This window comes from Lepisosteus oculatus, chromosome 11 (assembly GCF_040954835.1).
Source record: "Lepisosteus oculatus isolate fLepOcu1 chromosome 11, fLepOcu1.hap2, whole genome shotgun sequence".
Classification (NCBI taxonomy): Eukaryota; Metazoa; Chordata; class Actinopteri; order Semionotiformes; family Lepisosteidae; genus Lepisosteus; species Lepisosteus oculatus.
Genome location: NC_090706.1, coordinates 1758661 through 1784949, shown reverse-complemented (window position 1 = coordinate 1784949; position 26289 = coordinate 1758661). Strand labels below are relative to the sequence as shown.

Here is a 26289-nt window from a genome sequence, read left to right as displayed (position 1 = left end):
GAATTCTTTCGGGATCTCCAGGCCCAGAGTTGTGACCTCCTGTTCTCATTCTGTTTCATGTGTTTTACAGGAGCACATCTCTGCAAATTCATCTGTCTGGTAAACTGTCCATTAAGCAAGTTAGAAGGAACAAAAGAAAAATGTTCTGTTGTACTTTTCTAGGGATGGTCCTCAGGAGACGGCCCAGAAACTAGGAGTGTTCAGCGGGAACAAAGTTGTAGAATGTCCCAGCAGCACCACCAACCAGGTCCTCATCCGTTTCCGTAGCGATGCAGAAAAAGGAGGTCTCTTCAGTATCAGCTACCAAGGTCTGCAACTCCCCCCCACCTCCAAGGTTTCACAGCTCCTGGATTTGGCTATTCATAAATAGCAATTAAAATGCTTGCCTTAATTTTCTTTCATTTTAGCTTACCTCCTCCAGTTTTGTCTACCACCACCCATTGTCCCAAACGCTGAAATCCTGATGGCCAGCAAAGAGTTCAAAATAGGTAACTATGCCTTTGAAAATGCACTCATTGGTCCCCTGTAAGCTCAATATTTGTTGGGTAGCTGCCTTTTCTAACGTGTTTCAATTAATAATTAGGGTGATGCTGAAAAGCTGCTTTAGTGTGCTAGAAACACAGGCTGAGAGTTAATTTTCTGGCTGGCCAGGACTCATTAATAATACTCCCAGAATAGAAAGAAAAACCTAGCCTCATTCCTGTTTGTCATTCCAGCTATTTCTGTGGAAGGCAGCAGAGCAGAAATGCTGAAGTGGGTGACTTTGGAGTGACTTCTTGCAGCCATTAATTATATCAACCATGTTTTAAGTGAAATTGTTTTACAGTTTTATCACATTTTCTTTTGCTAACAGGTTTTCTCCCTCCGTCTCTGTCTCAAGTATGGAATATTATTACAGACCTGAGTAGTTAGGGAGTGAAATATCGTTTTTGAACTCTGCCTGTTGTGTGGGTAAATTAAGAGATGAATATCTCCTGGATTAGAAAACATGTTAAATGTTTCTCGTTGATTGAGCATCCAGATACTCTTTCTTGCTTTCATATGATTTGGAAACTGTTCCGTATATGTTTTCTGAAAGAGAAAAGTAAATCAACAGTTTTTTATTAGTTTTAATTAGAAAATTATTAAGTCACAATTGGATTCTAGAGGGTTATAAGAGATGGAGTATTTGTAATGTAGTGTTTGCTTATTTATCAATTAGTCTATCTACAGTAGCTGCTGTCTTTATATTGAGTGAGCTGTTTATTCATTCCTCTGTTTGTTTATTTGACTTTGGAATTAGTGTCTTGGCCTGATTCACAGAAATTGAGAGAAATTGAAAAGATCAATTCAGGTCTGATCTAGTTACAAAAAGTAGGTTCAACTAAACACATCTCGCTTGGCTGAGCAATGATCTTGGAGCACCAAACAGGCTCCAGTGTGCCAGTGTGGTGAAGGCATGACTGAGAGGGCAAGGTCTTCTGTTTTTTGGGCATTCTGCAGTTTCAGCAGAATGGTGGCGCAGGGCTGTAGAAGGTCCAGAACTGGCGCAGGCAGACAGACTTTGAGTGTCCTCAGAATACAGAAAGGCTTCTCACATGTGCCAGTTACGGGCAGTCCCTCGCAGTAGAGGATGGGCATTTTTGCTAATTGATTATACAGCACATTAAGTAAGTTAATTTAGTGCTTAACTGTTGGGCCCCCCTGGAAGGGGAAAAAAGAAAAACAGCTTTAGTGGGCTGTGGTTAGCATTGCTGCCTAGCACTGCTGGAGCCCTGTGTGACCTGGGCTGCTATCTGCGTGGAGATTTTATATTCTCCCCATGTTCGCATGGGTTTCCTCTGGGTGCTCCTGTTTCCTCTAACAATCCACAGATATATGGTTAGGCTAATTGACTATTGGGATATTTGGTCTGTGTGTGAGTGTGTATGCCTGTGTCTGATTCTGTGTGTTCTCTATGTTGGACTGGTGTCCTATCCAAGATCTGCCCTGCCTTCTACCCATTGCTTGCTTGGATAGGTTCTGCTCCCCCACAACTCTGAATTGCATGAAGTAATTAGAAAATGTATGGATAGCAACAATTACATTTCTGGCAAGTCTCTGAAGTGGATGTGTTTCGTCATTCCAGTGAAAGGGCAAAAAAATTAAATGCCTAAGCTCTATTCATTTTATTTGAAGGTAAGAAAAATACTCTTAAAAACACAAAGTTAGAAATTCATCAGGGTCCTTTGGGTGGAGCAAAAGACCCGCTAGATTTCAGCCTTGTCCCAGAAATGTTGTTTATGTTTTTATCTGCTATTGTAAGTATAAATTTAGAAGATCTTAATTTTTGTCATCCTGTGATTCTATTATTCACTTCAAGACATTCTCTCTGGACCAGATACAGTACTTCGCAATTTTTTGACTAAGTTAATTGCGTGTTCTCTGCAGGGGACATTGTGCGCTACAGGTGCTTGCCTGGATACCAGCTGAGTGGCAACGATATTCTTACCTGTCGACTGGGGACCCACCTGGACTTTGAAGGCCCCCTACCGTCCTGTGAAGGTAAGGAAGCCTGTCTGTCAGGGGTGGCCCTTAGAGCCAGGTATGAGTTTTTTTTTAAATGCACAGAATAATAAGATACTGACCGATTGCCCAGGCTTTTTTTCTTCAAATTATTTTTTTTCCCATTTTCCCTGTCCCATTCTCTGTTTTTCTGAAATGTAGCAGTAGAAGTATTGATGGGAAAGCTGCTGTGCTGTTGAACCAGAGCCTCTATCGTTTACAGATATGTTAAGCTTTGCACCAGAAAACAAAACAAAAAAACAAATTGAGAAAAAAGTGATCATGATGTTTGCTTAAGCCTGGAAACAAGTTCTTCTGCTGGACATCTCCCATAGAGTATCACACTTGGTAGTTATGTAACAGAAAACCCAAACAGCTTCCTCTCTCTCCTTCTATTCATATGGGGCTCAGTCCCATTCTTTGTTTTGTTTATTTTTGTTCTTTATATTGTCTTTGTCTTCGTTAAATCACACTATCAACCAAAGTGGCCTCCCCTCCACACACACCTACACCCAGTACCTCACTGAATCCCTCTTTCCGGAGCCCCAGCAACCTGGGTGCTGTCACAGCCACTCCAACGGCATTCAATCAGGAGGCCTGTCGAGGAGACTGGGAGAGGGGGCTGAAGCGGCAGGGGTGGAAGTGAGGGGGCGCTGTGTCTGTTTTTCGGGTCCCCGGCAGTAGGAGAGCGCAGCGTACGCGCGAGGCGCCGGCGAGGGAGAGGGGGAGACGGAGCGTCGGCTGTGGTGCAGTGCCTCGCGGAGCACCAGAACGGGAGCGAGGGCTCATTGAAATGCAGAGGATAGCCAGGCTGCAGCTGCACCTATCAAATCACAGCCTTTTCACAGCTCCTCGCCGGAGAGAGAGGCACCCCACTCCCCTCTCTCCCCTCTCTCCAGCAGCAGATGGATCGCTTTGATATGATCTGCCCTCTTCACCAGACCCATCCCGTTCTGAGGCAGGAAGTGCCTGGGCTTTCTGGTTTTGAAACCTACTGAAGCAGCCATAATTAGAACACATGCCCACAGGCATTCATACACATCAGCAGAATAGTCTGCAACATTGTATTAGAATCTAATTTGATTTTTATTATTCTTCAAATGCTGCTCTTGTATGTGGGATGAGTCCTTTTTTGGCAACACCCTCGCACCTGGTTAGCGTGCAGTGTAGGTTGCATTTATAAGCAGCAGTGAAGCCTTGAACCTGAGTCATCTTCATATCACCCCCTCTTCCCACATGCTTCCCACTCCTGATACACTAGCAGTGTTCTCTGTCTAGTCGAAATCTGAAACTCTCAATTACCCCAGTGCTGCTCAGACTGTCTATTCCCTACACTCTCACCCCCCACCAAAGTTCCCTTCCTTTTGAAAGTCTTAATATTTGAACAAGGATTAATAGTCTGTGTGCCCCCCGTCCATCAACACACACACACACCAGCACAGAGCAGAGCTTGAAGATCTGTCCTGTCTCCATGGTGACAATGATAACCTGGCATGATTTTTCCTCTAGTCCTTGTGAAAATTAGAGTGCTTTCTCACTACAGCACATGCTTCACATTAAACATTTTTTGTGTGTTTGTTCATTTAACAGCTTCACACAATATCAAACAGAACCTTGTGCTGAAGAGGGAAATTTGCTCCTTTTCCTTTATTTATCTTTATTTATCTTCAGCAGAGTAGCATTTGACATCTCCTGTCATGGTATACAGTTAGTACATACAGATAGGATTTAATTTCCCTCAAGTTACCCTGAAACACATACAACTGATTGCCCTTTGTGGTTTCAATGACCTATCTGTAGTTACACTGCATCATTTCAAATGGTGTCAGAATTCTTTGCTAAAGATTCACTACTGTGCATGATGGTAAATTTAGAGTAGGGAAAAGCATAGCATTGTAAAGCATGAAAAGACATGGTCAAGGAATTAAACAATCTTTGGGAAAGCATAACAAAGTAAAATCAATTCATGTTAAGTCCTCGTCAAAGTACCATGCAATTTCCATTGTGTTAAAATGTTCAGAAGGGATGCCTCAGCAGTAAAGGAGAGGAGTAATTGCATTATTGCTTCTCTCCCTGTCTGTGTGTCTCATGGAGAGCAAGTTGGGGGTATGTGAAAAGACAAATTCCTCAAACAAGAAATTGTATATGGGCAATAAAGTGATCTTATCTTATATTATCGTATCATATCTTATCTTATTATTAACTACTTGTGATCTGTGACAAATAGGAGCTATATACACTAGAGTCTCATGGGTGCACATACAGATAAGCATCTTAGACTGCAAGAGATTCCCATAGCTCTACAGTGTCCAGAAGACTGCTAGCATGGCAGCCTCTCATTGTAGAGGTCAGCGTGAACTCGCCCACACATCTTTCAATCTGGGAATAACGAGGCTGGAAATGAATGGGAGAGCAAGGGCTAATTTGATTTTACTGCGATGAACCAACAGACGCAAAGAGCGCTGTGGCAATTCAGCTGAGATGGCGAGCTCTGCCCCCTCTCTCGTGCACGCAGTACTCGATGATACTTGTGGTACAATGCCATTAAGGCAATGAGAGGATAATTTATGGTAAAATCCATGAAGCGGGACCACATGGATGTGGCAGGCAATCTAATTACGAGACAAAGTACAATGAGGAATAAGAAAGATGTTTGGCCACATACCTCAGTACCAATTTCTGTCTGGATATGTAAATCTAACGCATGCTGGTGGCCATAGGTATTTTCTATTTTTTTTCTAATTTTGTTTTCTGTTTACTGATAAATATATGTCTCAAAAGTCTGAAGCAGTATGACTTTGCCGTGTGCTTTAAGCAACAATATTGTCCTTTTGATGAAATTAAGGGTGATAGTCATTGTCATTGGCTGCTAAAAACCGTATACTGTATACTGAGAGGTAAATTCCATGCCAAAAGGTACTTGAAAGAAAGGTCGAAAATACAAATGTTTTTTTTTCTTGTGGAATCTCTTCAGGTGTGTGTAGCTGAAGAGGTGTAGCTCTTCACTCATATGACATACACCGTATTTTTGCTAGTTGGAACCATAAATAGATATAGGTCAAGTATGGAGCTGCATCAGCATGCATAGGCTGCAAAGGAATAAGTAAAGGCTTATTCCATGCTGAAAAGAGAAGACACAACATTTCAGCTGTGGAGCCTTCTTCGGGTATAAATGTATATCTATTATATATAATGAGATATATTGTTGTAGGGATGCAAGGAGTCACATCTCAGTCCCGCGAAGGTTTGAGATGAGCTTAATTTGTGACAGAAGTATCAATTTCTGGACAATTCCGAAGAAGAAAAAGACAAGCACAAGGTATATTTCACAGTGCCCTGAATTCTAGCAGTGTTACAGTGAGGTTTATAGTCAGAGTCCAGCTATGGTGACCCTATGTTATTACCATGAAGGGAGGTTTACAAATGACCATTCTACTGTACCTATGACCCAGTGGCTATTACTGATAATATTATCCCCACCTTTCGGCTGTTCCTGAGATGTCACACACAATAGCAGGTGTCTGATTATAATGATCCCAGGCCAGAGTCCAATTTCTACATTGTACATGTAAGAATGTTAGATGTAATTCAACTCAGTCCCAGTGACACATTTAGCAGATGTCCGCCTGGAATTTCCTCCCCTTAAACAGTTTGTTATATCTCCTGGTTCATTATATCGCCTGGTTCAGGTTTTAAATTGAAGCCAACCCCCTTAATGTGTCCACTCAGCAGACAAACATATGAAAAAAACAGCAGGCTAAAATGTTTTTTTGGTCTTCAGAGGTCAGATTTTTCAACTATATGCATGTAAAAAGGCCTGGGAATGATTTGAAAACCTTATTCTAGGTGACTACTAGCTTGGATAAAAATCTGGGACAAATTGATCAAATAGAAAAAATTCTACATCATGTTTTGTGAAGACTGGACCTGGAATGAAATTGCACGCCTATAATAAAAAATCATAACTATATTGAAAATAATAAGAATAAAAACCATTGCAATTGCTATAAAAACCAGACACTGCTAGAGAGCCTTTATCTGCTGTTATGAAATGAAAAAAAACCTCAGAGTTGCCTTCTGGTGTGAAGAAAAGGAGCACTGAAAAAAAACTGATTGATTACCCCTTCTGAGTCAATGATTGACAGCTAGAAGGCAGGCGGAATACAGCCTGAGGCTTCGAGAGGAAGTGTCACCCCATAAGGACTCATAAGGACACCCCATAAGGATTGTATAAAATACAATGAGTGACAGCGCTTTTGACCAATCAGATCACCTTATTTCTTGCGGTCCTGCTTCAAACATTTACCACTATTTACAACACAGGCAATAACGGTCAATAGCCTCCAGGTCTCTAGATAAGCTAGTCTGGACTACTTTGGATATATATATCATGCTTCAGAATAAGGTAAAAACATTGGATATATCTTTTTTTTTTTGCTTTTGTGGTCTTGTTTTGCTGGCTTATTGATTGCCTTATCGATGCATATTGGAAGTTTGGAAGTGCATCATCAGATAAAAAAGTGACTTTGTGATCGATTGTTTTGGTTTTTTTAAAGCTCCACTTGTCCTTTTTCGAATGATAACATGGTTTTGTGGTTTTGTTGTTAAAAATTGTTGGTATGATATTGACATGCTGTGCTGCGCGTGTTTTTTTATTGGGGTTCTTGCTAGTTCGTTAATTTATTGGTTTATTGCACAGTAGTGTCACAGCTGTGGAAACAAACTTTATGGTTTTGTTGTGATGATATTGGAGAATACTTGCATGTGAGAAACTTGTGGAGTGGTTTGAAAAAAAAGTTGTTGCATTTATCTTAATAACCATTAAGTGGAGGCTGGGGAGACAGGCGTGGTCGTCGGTGACCACGATCTGGAATAAGTGTTTGAAATAATTCTCACAAATAAAGTACTGTATGGTGCTGTATATGAAATCAAAAGCTTTAAAACTTGTGAGGAAGTTATTATGTATTAATATCACACTGAGAATTAATTCAGTTAAGTCATCAATACCTTACTGCAGTTATTGCAGTATATGAAAATACATGAGCATATCTGGTGGTACTGTAAGTACATGGCTTATGGTGACATGTAACAGCGTGGCGTTTTCCAAAAAACACCACTAGTGAAAGACCATATGCCTCTTTAGTGTTATGTGGGATTTATGATGTTGCTCAGAATAGTGCAGTGAGCACTTTTCAGAGGGAACATGAATGAAAAAATTTAAAGTGACCTGCATATCTCTGGATGTTGTTTATAATGAATCTATCCGCACCAAAAAAAATAAAAATCAGCCATTCCGCATCTTGCTCAGCTGGCTTTGAATAGAATACAACTGAATAAAAAATGTGTAAATTGTGTATTACATTACCATTTTATCTAAATTGAATGGAGTGGGTTTAGTGAAAATGAGTAAACATTTTAAAAGGGTTGAAGTTCCCCTTTGATACTTTTAAAAACTCATGGGTGTCTTTTGTTGTGCTTAATTGTTACAAGAATGATACAGAATGGTATTTGGCTGCACCACAGAAAGCAGTAAAGGAGTATTTTACTTCAAGTGGGAAAAAAAATAATCCCAGATCAGTCCTTGTCAAAGAGCTGTGCAGTACCAGTTTAGTGTTAGCCTGACTACACAGGTACAAGCACCAAGGTTAACATGACACCGTATTTAATTGTAATATCATATGTGTACAAAACTGAATACTGTCTGTTTTTTCTTTAACAAAATCTTGGAAGGTGTCAAGTGGGAAATGAAATGGTATTTCCTCTGTCTGACTGGATTCAGGGACTGTTTGACAGCTGAGATCCTCACACAAAATGAATTTATCAAAGGCCATTACAGACAGCAGGCGTACGTATAGTATGTAGGAGAAGAAATTCTGTCTGATTTCTTTGTGCGTTGAAGCATGGAGTTAAATTACTAGCTCCAAGCGTCATTGTTAAATGTCCAGAATTAAACCTGGTTACCTTGAAGGAAATTTAAGTATATATTTTCATAAAATAAAACATTCTATTCTCCGGAGTAAAGACTGGACTGTGGAATTCCAGACACAGAAATCAGAAATCTGCTTGTTCAATTGCATCCAGTTTAAAATTTAGGGAGGGACAAAATAACATTATCCAAAAACAGCTTTGACCTTTAACAAACAGTAATTGATCCGGTTTATTTATTTCAAGACACTGTACGAGTTCACTCCTGCTGTCTTTGTTGTAAAATAATGTTAGCTGAAAATTTCTGTTACTTCACTGAAGTTGCCATCATGGTCAGTCAGTTCAGATCTTGTCCACTGTTTGCATTAGGATATTACACCTGTATTTAATCCTCTCACAGCTCTGTGGTAGTCTTGTTCTAATGTTAAATTAGGGGAGTTAGAGTTAAGATAAGGATGAGGCTGGAAGTTAATAAGATTAGGTTTATTTGGAGGTAAGGGATGATCTGCAATTAATGAGATTTATTTAAACTGACCTATCCTTATCCTTCAGAGACACCTGATCCATGACATTTTGTTTGTGTATAAACTATTCATACCACTAAAGATTCGCAGCACTGTTTCTTGAAGCACACACATCCCACCTTTTGACATGCCCCGCTGTTATGTGGGGTCTTTGTCAGGCTGCAGCTCTGAGGCATTGTGGGGGATCAACAGGGAAATCCCTGGCCAAAACATTCCAATGTTTCCTCATGAATTATTTACCGAAACCTGCAGAGGGCGTGTGCCGTGACTCGTGAAGGACTCAGTCTTTTGCTGCTGGCTGGCCTCAGACATGCCTTGATTTGCAGAGCTTTCCGGTCACACCGGCGACTTTGCTTCAAATTAACTGCGGGCACATTTGAACTTGAGCTGGGTAGGATGAATATTTTAGTCTAAATCGACCTGCACCTCGCACAAAGCCGCAAACTCTATCTGCTTCTTCTCTGAAAGGTGAAAGGGTTACTTGTGTGAGATCTGAGAACATAATCTCAGCAACAGGAGGAGATGTGGTGGACTGTGTTAAGGAAACAGTGCGAGTCAATTGTTCAATCAGTGGTCTTTTTGTCAAGTTTAAGTAGAGATGAGGCCTTTTCTAGGATAGATAACCTTAGGCGAAGGGTCAAGAAGATTCACATTTGTATTTGAATGGTTGTAACTAATTACCAATTACACCTGTTCTTACTAGTGAGCAGTTGCCAGTACAATCTGCCATTTCTGAAGAGTGGCATTACAGTTTGACATTACAGGGTGATGGCCTCTATACAAAATACCAGTTATATACTGTGGTAAAGGATATCACTATTGTTCCAAAAATTCCCTTTTTATCAATGACTCTATGCTTGCTTGTAGTAACTCAAATCTTTCAGCCTTGTCCTTTTCACCTGCACTTGCAATCCTTGATCTAAGAACACACAGCTACACTTTTTATTTATAACAATCTTTAGTATTCCATCCATTCTTGTCTGTGTAGTGTTTGTCTTTCCACCTGTTCATAAAGCCTGCACACTCACTTTTCTTTTTTTCTGAATGCAAAGGAAGAGTTTTGAAGAACTGCAGTACTGCAGCTTTTATTATAATTGCTTGTGATCTGCTGTATTGCGTTACATTATATGCGAGAGTATTATTGTTGAAGGAAATCCATTAGTGGAATAACCTTGTTGGGCTGGTGAAGTGATGCCACAGAGTTGCTGTGTTCCACTAAGTACTGTCCCTACTGCAGTACAGCAACAGTGTGCTGCAGTTGCAGTTAATATTTCCTTTTTTGACCATCTTGTTGAGTAATAAAATAAATGCAGTTAGAGCGATACTTTACTCAACAATGCATTGATTTACTTTCCTCTACACAATGTCTGATTTGCTTTGCAAGATTGTGTATACTGACTATGCTCTTCTTAGGCCTTGATGGTTTCTTGCTGAAAGAAGAAATGCAGATCTTGAAATCCCTTTTCTACCAAAAGATGTGTCCAAGACCCAAGAACAGAGCCTCTCTTTTTTTCGCAGTTACCTGCCCCATGAATGAGGTTCTGACAGACTCCACAGGGGTGATCCTGAGCCAGACTCCAGGCAGCGGGTTCCCACACTTCGAGACGTGCTCCTGGGTGGTGAAGGTGGAACCTGGGCACAACATCTCGCTCACCATCGAGCGCTTCCAGAGCAGCCGGCAGTACGACGAGCTGGAAATCTTTGATGGTGCGTCACCTGCCAACAACTTCCTGTCACACAGTGTGCCGTCTGTCACATGACAGGAAGATTGTTTTTCAGAGCAATTCATTGAAATGCATTAGCAAAACCACTGCGACACAAATGTGCTGTGCGCTATAACTGTTTGTTGCTGTTAATAAAAGTAAAGAAAAATGTAGACGTTATTGATAATCTTCAACATATTTAGAAAATCTCATCTGGAGTTTCTTTAAAATCAACAGTATGGAAAGATCTGCCGTTTGGCAGATGTGAGCTAGGTGAGCAAGGGTAAGGGCCATCCGTCTGTGTAAGCGATTCGATAAAGGCCCAGTTCTCTACAGGGGGAATGTAAGAGGAATGTGTGGCTGTACAGTCATAGCTAAGGGCCGGTAACAGCATCACTTGCCTATTGAACATAAATGCCATGCCTCAGGAGGCTCAGCTGTATAAATATTTAAAACACAGAAATCAATAAATAAACAAGATGGCATGACAGCCAAAATGAAAACCTACAAGGTTTACAAGGTTGTAGTCAAAGGAATTCCCTGGGTTATTTCACATGAATGGACTCAAGACAAATGCACAAATGTTTCCGCTTAAGAATTGAAATGAAAAGCCTCAGTGATAGAGCCCAGTGAGAAGCCCCCTTGGGAGGCAACATGCTGTACCTTCCTGCACCTCTCTGTTGCATGTTTGCAATGTAAGGAATATTGTGGCAGTTGTAAATTAACTTGGCCTGTTGAGGTCAGGTCAGAACTGTTCCATTCCCAGAGTCCAACAGGGAGCACACAGGCACGCTATAAAGTTGCAGTTATTTGATGAGGGGTTTCAGCAATTCTTCATATTAAGATTCAGACACACCCTTGTATGTATAATTGTGTGCATTTTAAGAGGTTGAAAATTAATTGGTTTTGCATCTCTAAAGAAAGATGTGCCTAAACAAAGATGTAAGTACTGTTTAGATCATAGTACCTGTGGAATACTGATCTTGAACGAAAACCCCAATATATAAGAACACTCCTTGTTTTCCCGTAATTTAGTTTTTCACTTTGTCGGTAGCAGGGCACATTTGACTGAATCCATGTTTCCTGTAGGACCCTCCAGACAGAGCCCCACCCTGATCGTACTCAGTGGAAATTACTCCTCCCCCCTGAGCATCACGAGCTCCTCCAATAAGGTGTATCTTCACTGGACCTCAGACCACGCCTCCAGCCACAAGGGATTCCGGATTCGCTATTCAGGTGGGCTGCCCACTATGATGTCACAAAGAACAAACGACCACTCGTACTGTTTAGACTATCAATGAGAAGACGTTTTACCAGCTCAGCTCAACCACTGATCACCTCTTTGTTGACATACTCTATGTACCTCCCCCCGCAAATCTACGCAGAGCTGTTATTATCATGTCTCATACTCCGTTTGTACTGTTGTGAACTACAGCACTGTTGTATCAGGAAATCTGAAAAGCACAAGACAGTCTGGCTCTCGGTACATACAGGTACACCAATCCTGTCATTCATCTGGAGGGTGATTCCATTCATCTTTTTTTCTTTCTCTCCTAAACTGTCTGTATAAAGAGAAAAAAACTCTCAGTATAACAAGGGGAATGCATTTCAAATTGTGGGGCATTTTCTAGCATTGCCAACATCAATTTTCACCTTCTTAAATTAACAAAGGTGTTTTTTTAATGATTTTCTGGAAAGTTGCTAATACCAGGAGGTGTGAGCTTATGTGTGACTAAGAAAGCTTGTTGTTCTTTTAATTTCACACACTCCTGTAAAGCTGATATCTGTCCTCAATCGAACCAAGTCAGGCCTCACAGAATTATATTCCAAGCTCCCTCTCCATTTAACTGGGTGTTAATTGCCTTGTGAAGAAGCTGAATCATGCTGTAGCTGAAGATTGGGCTGTACAGCTCTTGACTACTTTTTCTCACAGGGTGCTTTAGGGCTGTGGATATACAGTATATTTTGCAGAAATTGCAAGAGCAGTAGAGTGCTCTTATAGATCTTTTACAAGGTATTAACATTTATAATTGAAACCCAGTTCTTTAGTGTTGAATCCAGATCATAAGGGAATGAGTTATTCTCATTTTTTGCTATGATTCTTGGAATTGTCTGCTCTGGCTCCCTTTATGCTCATGAACGCACATATTGCATTGCTGCAGTCTAATCTGCCAAAATAAAACTCGCATCTGAAGAGTCATTTTGTATCTGAGTGCTGATGAGATACGTTGGATTCTTTCATACAAAATGCGCCGGGATGCTGTGCACTGCTAATGTTGGGAAAAAGTTAATAATATGATCTCGCGTGAGCTTTAACCAAGTAGCACACAATCAAACACAAATCCGTTTGCTCTCTTGCGACCCACTCATGCTAAATATTGTACCCAAGCTGGGGGTGTGGGCTCAGGCAGGGAGAGTGGGTCTGTGTGCGCTGGTACAGTACCTCAATGGGACCTTGTCGCCATGCGTGTCTTTCATAGCGGCGTACTGCAGCCCCCCGAACCCTCCCGCCAACGGGTCAGTCCACAGTCAGACGGGCACCAAGCTGGGCAGCACCCTCCGCTTCGGCTGTGATCAGGGCTTCCACCTAATCGGACAGAGCAGCGCCACCTGCACGCGCGCCTCACAGGGCCTCTACCAGTGGAGCGCCCCAGCACCCCTGTGCCAAGGTAGGGGCTCTGCAGTGCTTTCACCCAATAGCTGTGCCCTCCCCCCTACTGGAGGACCGTGCAACGTGCGGGGTGCTGAGAATCGAATGCAGTAAACGCGCCCAGCATTTAACTTGTTGGTTTATATCTTGGTTTCTGGTGGTATGGATTTGGTTCATGGTACTGTCTCAGGTGAGATATGAGAACCGCCTTTTTTGCACAAAAAGGGTGTGTAGCAAGGCCGACCCCTTTGAGGACGGGTGAATAATTAACATAATTATTATTTAAATTAGACATGGTTTTTCTTAATTTGTTTTAACAGTCGATGATACAAGATACAGTTAAAGATACAGTTACCTATACATCACCTCAGAGCCTGATTAGTGTAGCACAATGCAGCTAATTAAATAATAGGACGAGCTATGTGACACATATGGGTGGAACAGAAACCAGAAGACACAAGGCCCTCCAGGAACTGAGTGTGAGGCCCTTGTTAAATGTGAGTTGCTTTGGGTAAACGTGTTGGTCAAAGGGATAACCAGCCCTAACAGCTCCTGCTTGTCGCTGGCTGTTCGCAGTGGTGTCGTGCGGCGTGCCCCAGCCTCCTGTCAATGGCACTGTCACTGGGCGGGACTATACCGTGGGCTCCAGGGCCGTGTTCCAGTGCAACCAGGGCTTCAGACTTTCCATGAACCACCCTGTTTCCATCGTGTGCCAGGAATCGGGCAAGTGGAGCCCCACCGACACCCCACCTCACTGCTCCGGTGAGTCTCGGGGATTGTATCCGCGTTCTTAATTATGTGAAAAGTCTTTCACTGAAGCGCACATCATCTGACGTGGTGCAAGGTAAATAATTTATATTAGATATATATCTAGTAAAAGGAGTGACAGAGCCCTGAACAAAGATATTGCACAGTTTTTCATCTATTAAATGTGCCACTCTTTCCCTCTTTATCTCAGCATGCTTTGTTATGTTACTCGTAGGACCCCCATTTTTAATTAAACTCTTGCTTAGAAGGCGTTTTTTATTAGCACATAAAGCAAGTCATCAGGCTCGATGGGTAGTTTTGGTTTTATCTAATCAGATATAATTGAGTGACCTGCACGCTTCTCATCTCCCATGGCCTGTTATCTTTCAGCCGTGACTTGTCCAGACATTGGCCATTCCGCAGTGGCACATGGGAGATGGAGGCTGATCTACGGGACCCATAATCAATATGATGCCCAAATGATGCTTGTCTGCGACCCTGGCTACTATTACAGGGGGCCCCGTGTCATCAGATGTCAGGCCAACGGTACCTGGAGCTATCCCGACCCCAGGCCAGCCTGCAACAGTGAGTTGACTTGTTTTATTAATATGCTCTTTTCACAGCCGTGCTCCTGAGACGGAGCTCAACATGTCCGCCATCTTGTTTCTGCCCCCTGATTTGAAAAGCCGTGGTATCCTAAGCTGTAAAAACCTGATATACAGTATGTTTAAGTAACTACCACAAGAGTTTGTAGAACTTAAACACCTGAAAGAAAATGTCCCATTGCCTCACATAATTTCAATCAGCGCTATAATGCTTGTATCGCTGCACCACAGCGTTTTCCAATTTGTCGGTGTCTTGCACAGTTATCTCCTGCGGGGAGGTGTCTACCCCTGTGAACGGGAACAAGATTGGCACTCTGACTGTGTATGGTGCCACCGCCATCTTCTCCTGCAACACTGGCTTCACCCTGGTGGGCTCCCGCGTTCGGGAATGCATGGCCAACGGGCTCTGGAGTGGAACACCAGTCCAGTGTCTCGGTGAGCTCCTGACCCTGCACTGAGGACCAGGGATAAAGATCTACCGATGAGCAAGAGTAGTGATGATTAACTGTGATTTTCAAGTATCAAGGCTTTGCCTTGTTTTTGTAGTGAATTCAAAATCTGTTCTTGTTTTGGAGTAGATCGTAACGATCTGATTGTAAGTTATGGGAATGTGTTTAGTATCACTCTCCTGATTGTAGATCGAATGGCTCTTCAAGCTTTGGAAAATCATGTACCAAGTTTTGCCATTTCTATCTATTCCAAATAATATGTTCTAGTTTACTCTCCAGTTTTGTTATTCTACGTTAAGGCCCTTATGGTCCATTAGGGTGATATGCAGGTCATGGCGTAATATTATTAATAAGCCACTGTATGTCGTATTTAAACTGAATTGCACATGTAAACTATTTAAACTATGTAGGGAGCATGAATCTAACTCTCTAACCCTGCTCAGCTTCACTCATTCCCTGTTTCTCCCTCTCCCTGCAGCTGGACACTGTGGCACCCCCGAGCCCATTGTAAACGGGCAGATTACAGGGGAGAATTATAACTACCGAGGCAGCGTGGTGTACCAGTGCAACCCTGGGTTCCGTCTCATCGGTGTGTCAGTGCGAATCTGCGAGCAGGACCACCATTGGTCTGGGAAAACTCCTGTCTGTGTCCGTGAGTAACCCCGAAAACCCAGGAGACACTTCCTCTATGTAACGAATGCTTTTAGACCAAATAATTTCATTGTTTGATTCACTCTTATTTGCCTTTACACAGCCATCACCTGTGGTCATCCCGGAAACCCCATGAACGGCGTGACTCAGGGGGCGCAGTTCAACCTCTATGACACAGTGAGGTTCACGTGCAGTACTGGCTACAAGCTCCAGGGGGCAGTCATGTCACAGTGCCAGCCCAATGGGCAGTGGAGCAACTCCCTGCCAGCTTGTGAAAGTAGGTGTAGCGGGGTCGTGTGTGTGTGGGTTTGGAGTGTGTGTCAGGTTTCTCCTTTACCTCGGGCGAACTTGGCTGCAGCCGAACGAGACAAAATGGAAAAGTGAAGGGAGACCTCATGGCTCCTTGAGATAAGGCTTAATGCGCCCGTTTAGAGAAATTGAAAAGGGAAAGCAGAGAAATTTAATGATTTAATTAATAACTCATAACCATGGGCCTGCCGGGCTAGAAGAGGGTAACATTTGCATGTGCTGTGCCTATCTACATCTCCGTCGATCCGTGTGGCTGCCCGATTCTGAAATGTGGAGTGATGGTATCTCACATAAATGGACTTTGTAATTACAGCCCCTAAACGATCCTTCCTGACTAAATCTCCTGTGGATTTCATTACTTTTTATCTTTGTAGGAAGGACTACTACGTGAAAGGTCTTTAAAAAATGGCGCAATGTCACAAGTTCTACATAACATTTCATTTTTGATTTTCGGGAATGTCATTTTTCTAACTGCGATATCCTTCCGTATACATTATCAGCCAGACTAAAGAAACTGAGCCCTGCTGAGTTGGCTGTGAGGATGAAGAAGGTGCTTACCGTGCAAGGTTTTTTTAAAAGACAACTGTGGAAAATAATAACATATTTCTAATGATTTGGAATTAAGGACGATGCATTCATAAAAATGTAAAAAAAACATCAGTGCCCATTGTTTTTTTTTCTGTATAGCGTAATACATTTATAGAAACAGGTTAAGCTTCTGAAATACCATATCATGTATACAACAGCACAGTGTAACCCCAGGCGTGTTGCTGTGTAAATTACAGCAAAGGTATTAAGTGTATTTCAAATGCAGAAACATACAGTACAGTAAGTGGGAGTTCAGTGAGAGAGGAGAGGATTTTCTCTCAGATAATTGCATCTGCTCCTTTGTATTTTAACCAGTAGGAGAGGAACAGAGGCCATATAGCAGAGGAAAATAGAATAATGTCCAGTCCTGGGAATCACAAGAGCTGTGCCTGTGCATTAGAAGTCCACACAGCCATTGTATAATATGTATTTAACGCCATCGGTATCTGAATAATACAGTGGCAAAAATAAATAAGTATCTCATTTCAGCTACATCAATAATTCATCTCTTTCAAACATCATTCAATGTCCAGTGCAATGTCCTGAAAATCTTCCATAACAACACAAATACTGTAAGTGTGTGCCGCTTCAGAAAGAGAACAGCAAAATCACACCAGCAGCCTCTCCACTGGGCCTGCTTAGCGAAGAGAAGCCTGGCCACAGGCCAGGGGACTGTGACACGGCAGCTCTGCAGTCAGCGAGTGGAGGAAGGAGGATTGTCTCCTTCCTGACTATATCTTATTGATTTACATCTCCATCTTCTGTACATACTGTATCTCCTTCCACGAAGCTGTTCACTTACTGGTTAATTCCCATCAGCATTGTTTTCATTAAGTCATCTGCTGCATACGTACCCTAGCAAGGGCAACAGTAAACAGATTAAGGTCGAACATGTTTGGTGAAGTCATTTAAGACACAATGTGCGCAAACATTTCTGCAGCTCTCCAGAAACATACTGTATAGCAGCCAATGTGCTCGGCAAGAACAATTTGAAGAGGATGTGGCATTTCAATGGTTTTTAAACATATGTAGCCTGGTTCCATGTCTTTTCCCCTTCTAGCATGCCTCTGGAAGGACTGTCTTCAGTATACTGTTGGCTGTGATGATGGTAGCATTGTGTGAGACTTGCAGTAACTACACGATCCACATTATCTAGCAGGACTGAATCTCAGGATTATTCTGGCTAAAAACAGGGATTTTACTGGAGCATTCTGAGAGACGTACATTGCTCAAGAATACAACCAGCAGTGCCCCACATGGAATATAAAATCCCAACCTTCCAGTATACAAGTTCATAAACATAGACTTTTAACATATACAAAAAGACATATACAAGGAAATATATAAATACACGCATTCTTAAACAAGGACAATTTATCTGACACTTCCTGTGCATTTTCATCAGTGTAGTTTAAAAAAAAAGCCTGATTCATTAAAACCATAGTTTTAAAATTAAACACACTCCTTTGGCGTATGCTTGCTACTGCCAGACGAATAACTACAAACAGGGCGCCTTTCTGTGAAAAATAGCCATCTGTCGGGTCTGTTCAGACCTCCATCATCCTGTCAATAAAATATAAATAACTAGAGTCCCCAACTGCTAAATTATACTGCAGAAGGGTTATTGATAACATCTGCCATGAATTTTAATATCTGCTTTGGTGCACTAGTTCAGTCGTTATTCGTCTCTTGATCAGGGGTTTTGAAGTTCTTCTGTCCCGAGCTGCTTGAGAAAATATGTGCAAGTCTGAAGTGTTGAAGTCCAAGCCTTGGCTGAGCTGGAAGGAAAGATTAGCTATAATGAGCTGGTGAATTTCTATCGAAGTGTTCTGTCTCTCTTGCCTATTTACAGTAAAACATATGATCTCATTCAATTGTTTTAAAGGTGTTGTTATCTACAGCCTTCCATGTTAAATGCACGTCATGTTTATTTTTACTTTGTGCTAAAATGTTCATTCAATTCGCAGTGTAGAAAACATTTAGAATCCTAGCCAAAACCAATGTTTTCTCATAGAAAATGCAAAATAAGGCTATGTTATGTTCACCTATCCCGTTTCCGTCATTGAAAAATTAGTTTCCCATAAAAATGCATTGCTGAGTGAAAACGATTTTATTTCGGGTAGGAATATTTGCTTAGCGCTTCGGGCATCTGTGTGTAGTGCAGTTCCAGACTACAGGTGTGGCTGTCCCATTCTCCACAGTTGTGAACTGCACAGACCCAGGGCACATTGAGAACGGCGTGAGGCAGGTGCGGCCCAGTGGACCTCATCGCTTCAGTTTCCAGACCATCGTGACCTACTCGTGCAGCCCCGGGTACTACCTACTGGGCACCAGTGCCCTGGCCTGCCAGGGGGATGGCACCTGGGACCGCTCCCTTCCCAAATGTCTGTGTAAGTTGGCGGCAGCTTGTGACCTGCCCCTGCTCCCCCGGGGACAGGTCTAACCGCTCCCAGAATTCCTTAGCTGGAAATGTGGGAGGACATTTCTTCCCGCGTCAGGAAAAGATAACATGCTTGAACCAGTTTCTTTTTTACACTAAAATGTATATAGATTTTTTCTCGCCATCCAGGTACTTGAGCACTCAAATACTTGAGTTATTGAGACATAAGGGGTTCAGCTCCTATGGTCTGTGTTACACTTAGCAATGACTAACATTACTTACAGATTTCTCAATTCAAAATTATAAATGCAATATGTAAATTATAAATACACAGTGGTTAACATTGCTCCCTTGTGGTGCCCATGCCCTGGGATCAATTCTGGGCCTTGGCTGCTATCTGCGTGGAATTTGTATATTTTGTATATCCCAGAGATCTTGGGGGTTTCCTCCAGGTGCTCCGGTTTCCTCCCACAAGACATACTAGTAGGTTAATTGGTTTATGGGAAAACTGGCCCTGTTGGGAGTGTATCTGTGTCTGTGTCTCTGCCCGGTGATGGACTGGCGTCCTGTCCAGGCAGTATCCCATTTTGCCCCTGTTGCTAGCCAGGATCGCCTCTGGCTCCTTCACAGCCCTGTATGGGATGAGGAGATTAGATGGGTCGAGTTCCCCAGATCGGAACACAGCATCTTACTCCACCAGCTCATTGCTCGTGTTAGAGTCTCAGACTCTTAAGTTTACAAAAGACCTCAACTTAGTTGTTCTGTAATGCAGATACATGGATGATGTATTTTTAATGATAATTGCTTTTTTTTATTATGTCGTGTCACTTTTTCCTTGCACTTAAAACATGCTATAACAAGTGTCTTCAAATAAGAATGTGATGTGCAAACAACAAGTGATGAGCCCAGGACGGAATGTGTCAGTGTGTGGAGTTTTCAGTTCTGGCTGATTTTCTTCATCCCGATGGAGATTCTTCAATTGTGTTCTTGCAGTGGTGTTGTGTGACCGTCCCAGCATCCCTCCCTATGCCCAGATCTCGGGTGACAGGCGCACGGTGGGCTCGGTGGTGAGATACAGCTGCATGGGTCACCGTGCTCTCATCGGAAACTCCACCAGGATGTGCCAGCTGGATGGGCACTGGAGTGGGTCGCTGCCACACTGCTCTGGTATGATCGCCCAGGGCCAAAGAGCTAGCAATGTTCGCCCTCTGGGGGGCCATGGGATCTTCTGGCCTTTGTCCCAAACCAGCTGAATAAATCGAACACATAGTCCAGGATTTCTTTTCCTAACATCAAAATCCTGCAGAGCAAATACTTTCTAATTAAGAAGTTTTGTTGGATTCTGAATCTTCTTCTTGATATTTTTAAAGGAACCCATAAAGAAAGCTTAGGTGAAAACCCAGCATCCCACAAATCACTTTTCTTTTTATGAAATATATGACCTCAGACTATTTCCTCTTTTAATTTTTGTTCTTTTTGCAAGCATCCCTCCATCAATTCCACTGCTGCTACAGTACCAGTATAGCAAGCTTTTGATTAATTATATTTCCTGCATACCTCACCCATATGATGAGGTCGCTCAAGTCAAGAATGCTAAAGTTACATTTATTAAAATTGTCTTTATATTTTTAATCCTTGCTGCCTTGTAAATGCAGGGACGTGTGTTTGAGAATTAATCTTGAAAAGCCTGCCTTTAGGACTGAGGCTTTGGGCTTAATTATGTCAACTGTTTGTCTACCCATAATTACCTCTAACCATTGTGCCCAATTTGCTTGATAGCAAACTGGACAAATGCCGAAATCAAAGCCAAGCGAGATTAATTTGTCCTGTAGTTTACAAAGCATTGAAAGATCTAAGTATTGAAGACATGTACAGTATGAACTAGTCTTGCAAAAAAAAAAACTCATTGCCTTTTTTTCAGGGCAGTTCAGTTGATTTTGTTCACCCATTAGCCCCTGAGAACAGGTGTTTCTGCTCCTACAAGACCCGTGCAAGCAAAACCTTTCAGGGAAGAATTGAGTATTTCTCTGGTGTTTGGTGAGAGAGCAGGAGAGGCTTAGTGGCTCGAATGAATAAATAACCCATGTCTGTATCTTTCTCTTATGTCAAAGGCAGAAAGCTGGGCCATTGTTAACTCCATTTAATCTTTTTCAAATCGTCAGTGCCTTGTATTAACTGCGCTAATACACAAAGAGAGGTAACAACAGGTCCCAAGTATATTTATCCGTCTAGACCCTTAAACTCTCTCATAAAACTCCTTTGACAGTTATAACACAGAAAAATTGATTACATTTAATGTTTCTGGCTTATTCGGTTTCTCCAGTTGGCCACTATAGTAACCAGTAAAATGTCTCTTTTTATGGTGATCTTGTCTAAAACTGGAAAAACAGCTATAAAACAGCTGATCTGTACTGTCAAATAGCAGGGAGAGAGAGCAGGCATACAATAGCTGGGAAAATCAAACCTCCACTCTATGGGGAATCCACTGTGTTTTCTGAAAATATTTCATGTAAATATTAAATCAGTTTCACAGGTGATTATTAATATAATATAATACAATGAATTCATATATTTTAATTAAATTAATGTATTAATATAATTATGGGTAGTTCTTGATTTATACAGGCAATAGGTTTCTGAAAAAATGCCATGTAATAAAAAATCTAAAAATTAAAAAATAATTCCTCGTTAGAATGAAAGTACAAATGGGAGGATTCCTGAGTTTCAACATGCTCTCACAATTAGAGGTTTGACCATCTAGATCTGAATAATCACACACAGTTGTTAATCTAAGATGTTTATGTTGTTGTAATAAAAGTCATTCTTAAACTTTTTAAACTGGCTTTTTAACATAATCGGGGTGCTTGTCTTAAAATGTATTGACTTTAAACCCAGCTAATGACTTTATTTACTGCATTTTCAATGTCCAGTGAAACAAGTTGCCTGAATATGGGGTACCAAAATGCATTTACACGTCTCATTACTCATAATTTTTACGAGTCACTATACAGTATGCATTATTTTAGTAGAAACCTTGTGGTGGCAGTGAGATGTATGGAAGTCTGGAAGAGCACTGAGATGGAGATTGCCTGTGTGTCTGTGTGTTACCCAAGTGACTCTGTTCATGCAGCTGAGCAACAGAGTACTTGCAAAGTATGTTATCTTGGACACTCCGTCAAGTGGCCTATTGTTGACCACTCCCTTGCACGTTAAAGTGAGAACTAATTTAAATGGCTTAAATTTCTAGTTAAACTAGACTAGTTAAACCAAAAACATGCAAACTGCTTGAATCAAGAACTGCCTGTATTGTTATGATAATTCTTATCATTGTGACGTTTAAAAATGAAATAGGTCCTTCTCGCACACAAAGGCCTCGTCACTTGGCCCACCTGTCTGTGGGTGGTGGGGTGAAACCCTTGTTGCCTTTCGCCCGTGTTGCTCTGCCTGGGCCCGGGGCTCACAATCGCGCGACATGCCAGAGCCACCTGCGGCCGGCCTGCGCTGAGCCCTTCGGACGTGCCTTCGCAGGGGAGAGCCAGGGTCTGTGCGGAGACCCGGGAGTCCCGGTGCGCGGCATCCGGCTGGGGGAGGAGTTCTCGGCGGGCAGCGTCGTGCGGTTCAGCTGTGAGCCAGGGTACGTCCTCCGGGGATCTTCCGAGAGAACCTGCCTGGCCAACGTCACCTGGTCCGGGACACAGCCCGAATGCCACGGTAAGGCCGGGAGGAAGAGGAGTTTTCCTCTTGATCATTTCAGAGTCTGGCTTGTGAATGTATCCAGGGTCACTGCCACACATCCATCTACTCGTTGTGTATTTTTATTGTATTACAGTATACTGTACATGTAATATTATAGAATTACTGTATAGTACTATATTTTGTATTTCTTTTCTTTTTTCTTTTTTGTTGCCGTTCTGTAAAGCACTGTGAGAAGCCTATATAAAGTTCAACTTTATTATTATTGTTGTTTGTTTGTTTGTTGCTTGACCATTTAAAAAGGTTCCATATACAGTACATGAGTCATCTATCATTCCATCTGTCTATGTGTTTATGTTAGAATAAGTGCTGCGTTTATTTATCTTGATACTATGACTCAGAAACCAGACTCCATTTATGTGTGCATCTCAATAGGTTTTGTATTTACAGAATAATTAATGAAGTGCTCTTAGTCATTTGTTCTGGTAATTAGACTACACTCCTCCGTAGGTACAGTACTATACAAAAGCCTGTATAAATGAAAGCTCTCATCAGAATAAATGTATCCCCACTTGTTTAATGAAAAACAGTATATTATCAACTTGACTGAAATGTCAGCGGAAGGTCACAATTATGAAATTTTGTAGAAAGAATTTTCTGACTCTCATGCTAGTTAATGCAGTGTTCATCACAGTGTGCTTCATCTTATCTAGCCCTTTCCTTGCATCATGTTTTGAACCAGACTAATATGCATGTTAGTGGTGGCATATTAGTCTGGTTCAAAACCTGATGCACACTAAACAAGTCAACACATAGTCTCTCACACAGTACAGGGCCTTGTCTGACCAGAATAAGATTACCTGGTACCTCATCTTCTACCTTTCTGAGCCTTTGAGCATGGAGCCCTGTGTTGCTTCATCCTCTTAAACCTTCACAGGAACACAAGGAACACTTACAACTGAGAGAAGACCATTCGGCCCATCTAGCCAAATTGAAATTAGTGTCTAATTGATCCAAGAATTTATTGTTAATGCCTGAGAAAAAACAAAAAGGCGTCTGCAAGCATATATGGCAATTCCATATTCAACTTCCTTGGGCTTAAAATGACACAAGACAGGAAGAAATGCAGAAGAAAAATTGGTAGTTTCTCAGGACAGACATACTGTAAGAGTGACAAAGATCAACCAGGGAGAAAAATACTTCTTGTCTCATATTTTTGCAGGGAAACAAGTCATGTACAAAAAACTTTGTAATTAGGAAGATTAATAATTAATTAACAGTTTATTGTTTCTATGTGCAAGAGAGATCTGTTGTTTATATCTTGAATTGCTGTCCATCCCCTAACCATTCTCATGAAAAAGAAATCAGTTTCTACTCTTTCAAGTTGATTCACTTCCACATGCTTTTGCAGCTTTACAGCAGAAACTACAGTATTAAGAGTCAACTGCGCCACTTCACTCATGCTGGTTCAAGACCAGCAAAGCACTTGCATTCTTATCGTTACAACTGTGAAGTGTTTTTCTTTTTGTTGTTGTTTTTTTTTCAGTAACACTGAGCTGATTTGTTCAGGCAGAATTAGTTATGGTCGCACCAGAGTTTTCCATAAATCTTTTCCTTCCTGGCATCAGGGGAAGATTTATTGGCAAACGGTTTCATGTGATGATTCGGGATGGGATCTTTGGATTTTTTAAGGTGTTTTTCACTGTCAAAGTTCCAGACTGTCTGCTCCAGTTAGTGTGGCCCTCAAGGGTGAAGGCAGGCTGTGGTGAATTATACAGATCTGCACTGTCTAGGGCTTAGGCTGCCATGACTTCCATCCAGGCTGGAAGATGGTTTCAGAAGCAGATGTGTAAGGTTACCCTGTCAGTGCTGAAGACACCCCACAGTGCTCATTTGTTCATTCCCCACAACTATTATGCCACATGTTTTTTACCTTAAATCTACCTTACTCATTGTTAAGCATGAACAAAGAGCTCTGTGAGGTCCATCAGATCAGTGGCAAGATGAGTTTGGTCAATCTACTATTTTTTTTTTCATTTTACACATCTATCTCATAATCCATCCATCCATTCTACCAAATGATTCTTCCAATTCAAGCATCACAGGGGAAGCTGGAGTCTCTCCTGGAAAGCAACGGGCACCAGGCAGAGTTCATCCTGGACAGTCCATCACAGGGCAGACTGACATGAACTCAGACACGCATACACTCACACCAGGGTCAGTATTCCTAGAAGCCAGTTAACCTACCAGCATGTCTTTGGACACTGGGAGGAAACTGGAGCACCTGGATGAAACTCACATAAGCACAAGGAGATCTGTCTCATAATGAATATTGTAATTCAGCTTCTTGAAATGGCTGTCATAAGACAGACCCCTTTAAAACAATGAATAGAACATATTTTTAAAATAAATTCAAACTGATACAAAAAGAGAAAGATGACAAGGAATCCGTTACCATCTGGTGTCACAATCGGTGTCGGGTTCTATGCCATATAAATGGCCCTTTTGATCTTTGCAGGATAAGAGAGTGTCATCCACAAGGTGGACAGGAGGATGAGACCCAGCTGAGATCATGTTCTGACTCTTTCCCATTTAAAAACCATTGGGGAGGGGACTCTAGACTCCATGCTCCAGGAAGTATCTGACTTCAGGCCAAAGCTCTTTGACATTTTAATGTTAACAGTGAAGGGTTTAAGGCAAGAGAGTACAAACAAGTAGCTGTAATGAAATATTTAACTGGTTTACTCTGGCAGCATCATTTTAGCCTCGTCTTTTTGTTTCTGCCTTAGGCAAATTTTTCCTATAACTCTTTGGTCCTCTTTCCTGCCATTTCCCCTCATGGCCTGAAAGGATACACCTGTGGTCTGTTGGCAGAAACATCAGCACGATCACAGCTGGTCATTACTGAATGCTCTACAGAGCAGATTAAAAAGCTTGTGGAAAACAAATGAAATTGAAAAATATAATAGATGAAGCTGCATCAGTGTTGAAAAGTGAGGCAGCTTCATGATTATCATCTCACCCCAACTGTGCTGCTCTTTTCTGCGTGCGACCCTTCAGCTCAATTCTGCATCTCCCTAACCTCTCCCTTGTGTGCATCGACATTTTCAACAGTGACTAGATTTTATAGGTTTGGAGGGGGTGGTTGTTTGGAGGAAAGTGTAGAAATAATTTGTCATTAGTGTCAAAGCTGGGGGAGGTTTTGGGTTTGGTACAAAGAAATCTGTAAACAGCAGTCTGAAATGAGCATAGTTTACCTAAATGAGAAATACAAACATCCTGATCAAAACAGTTACTGGTTTCATTGTTACTTTAGTCTTTCATGTTATGGCTGTGTGTTAGAAACACAGCTCAGTATTACAATGCAAATGGTTAAGGCTGTACTTTCTTTTTGGCTTTTTTTTGCTGTGAAACTAGTACCTAACTTGGTTGCCTGCGTACCTCATCCAGCCATTTCTTGAAAGAAACCCGGTTATGATCTTCATCAGCATCACTAGTCAGCATTTATGAGCTGATATACAGTACTGGTGAATCTTCCAATC

The 26289-nt window shown here is 41.7% G+C and overlaps 1 protein-coding gene across 1 annotated transcript in view; it reads left to right on the top strand.

The window, feature by feature from the left end:
- The window catches only part of csmd2 (CUB and Sushi multiple domains 2), a 265918-nt gene that overhangs the window by 218245 nt on the left and 21384 nt on the right, over positions 1–26289 (top strand). Inside the window, exons 44-57 of the mRNA XM_015348750.2 lie at positions 163–308; positions 408–488; positions 2410–2523; positions 10491–10679; positions 11765–11911; positions 13156–13344; positions 13902–14087; positions 14463–14657; positions 14939–15112; positions 15605–15778; positions 15881–16054; positions 18876–19064; positions 20048–20221; positions 22583–22765. Of these exons, the coding sequence (XP_015204236.2) occupies positions 163–308; positions 408–488; positions 2410–2523; positions 10491–10679; positions 11765–11911; positions 13156–13344; positions 13902–14087; positions 14463–14657; positions 14939–15112; positions 15605–15778; positions 15881–16054; positions 18876–19064; positions 20048–20221; positions 22583–22765 (2315 nt within the window). The remainder of the gene's footprint in view (positions 1–162; positions 309–407; positions 489–2409; positions 2524–10490; positions 10680–11764; positions 11912–13155; positions 13345–13901; positions 14088–14462; positions 14658–14938; positions 15113–15604; positions 15779–15880; positions 16055–18875; positions 19065–20047; positions 20222–22582; positions 22766–26289) is intronic.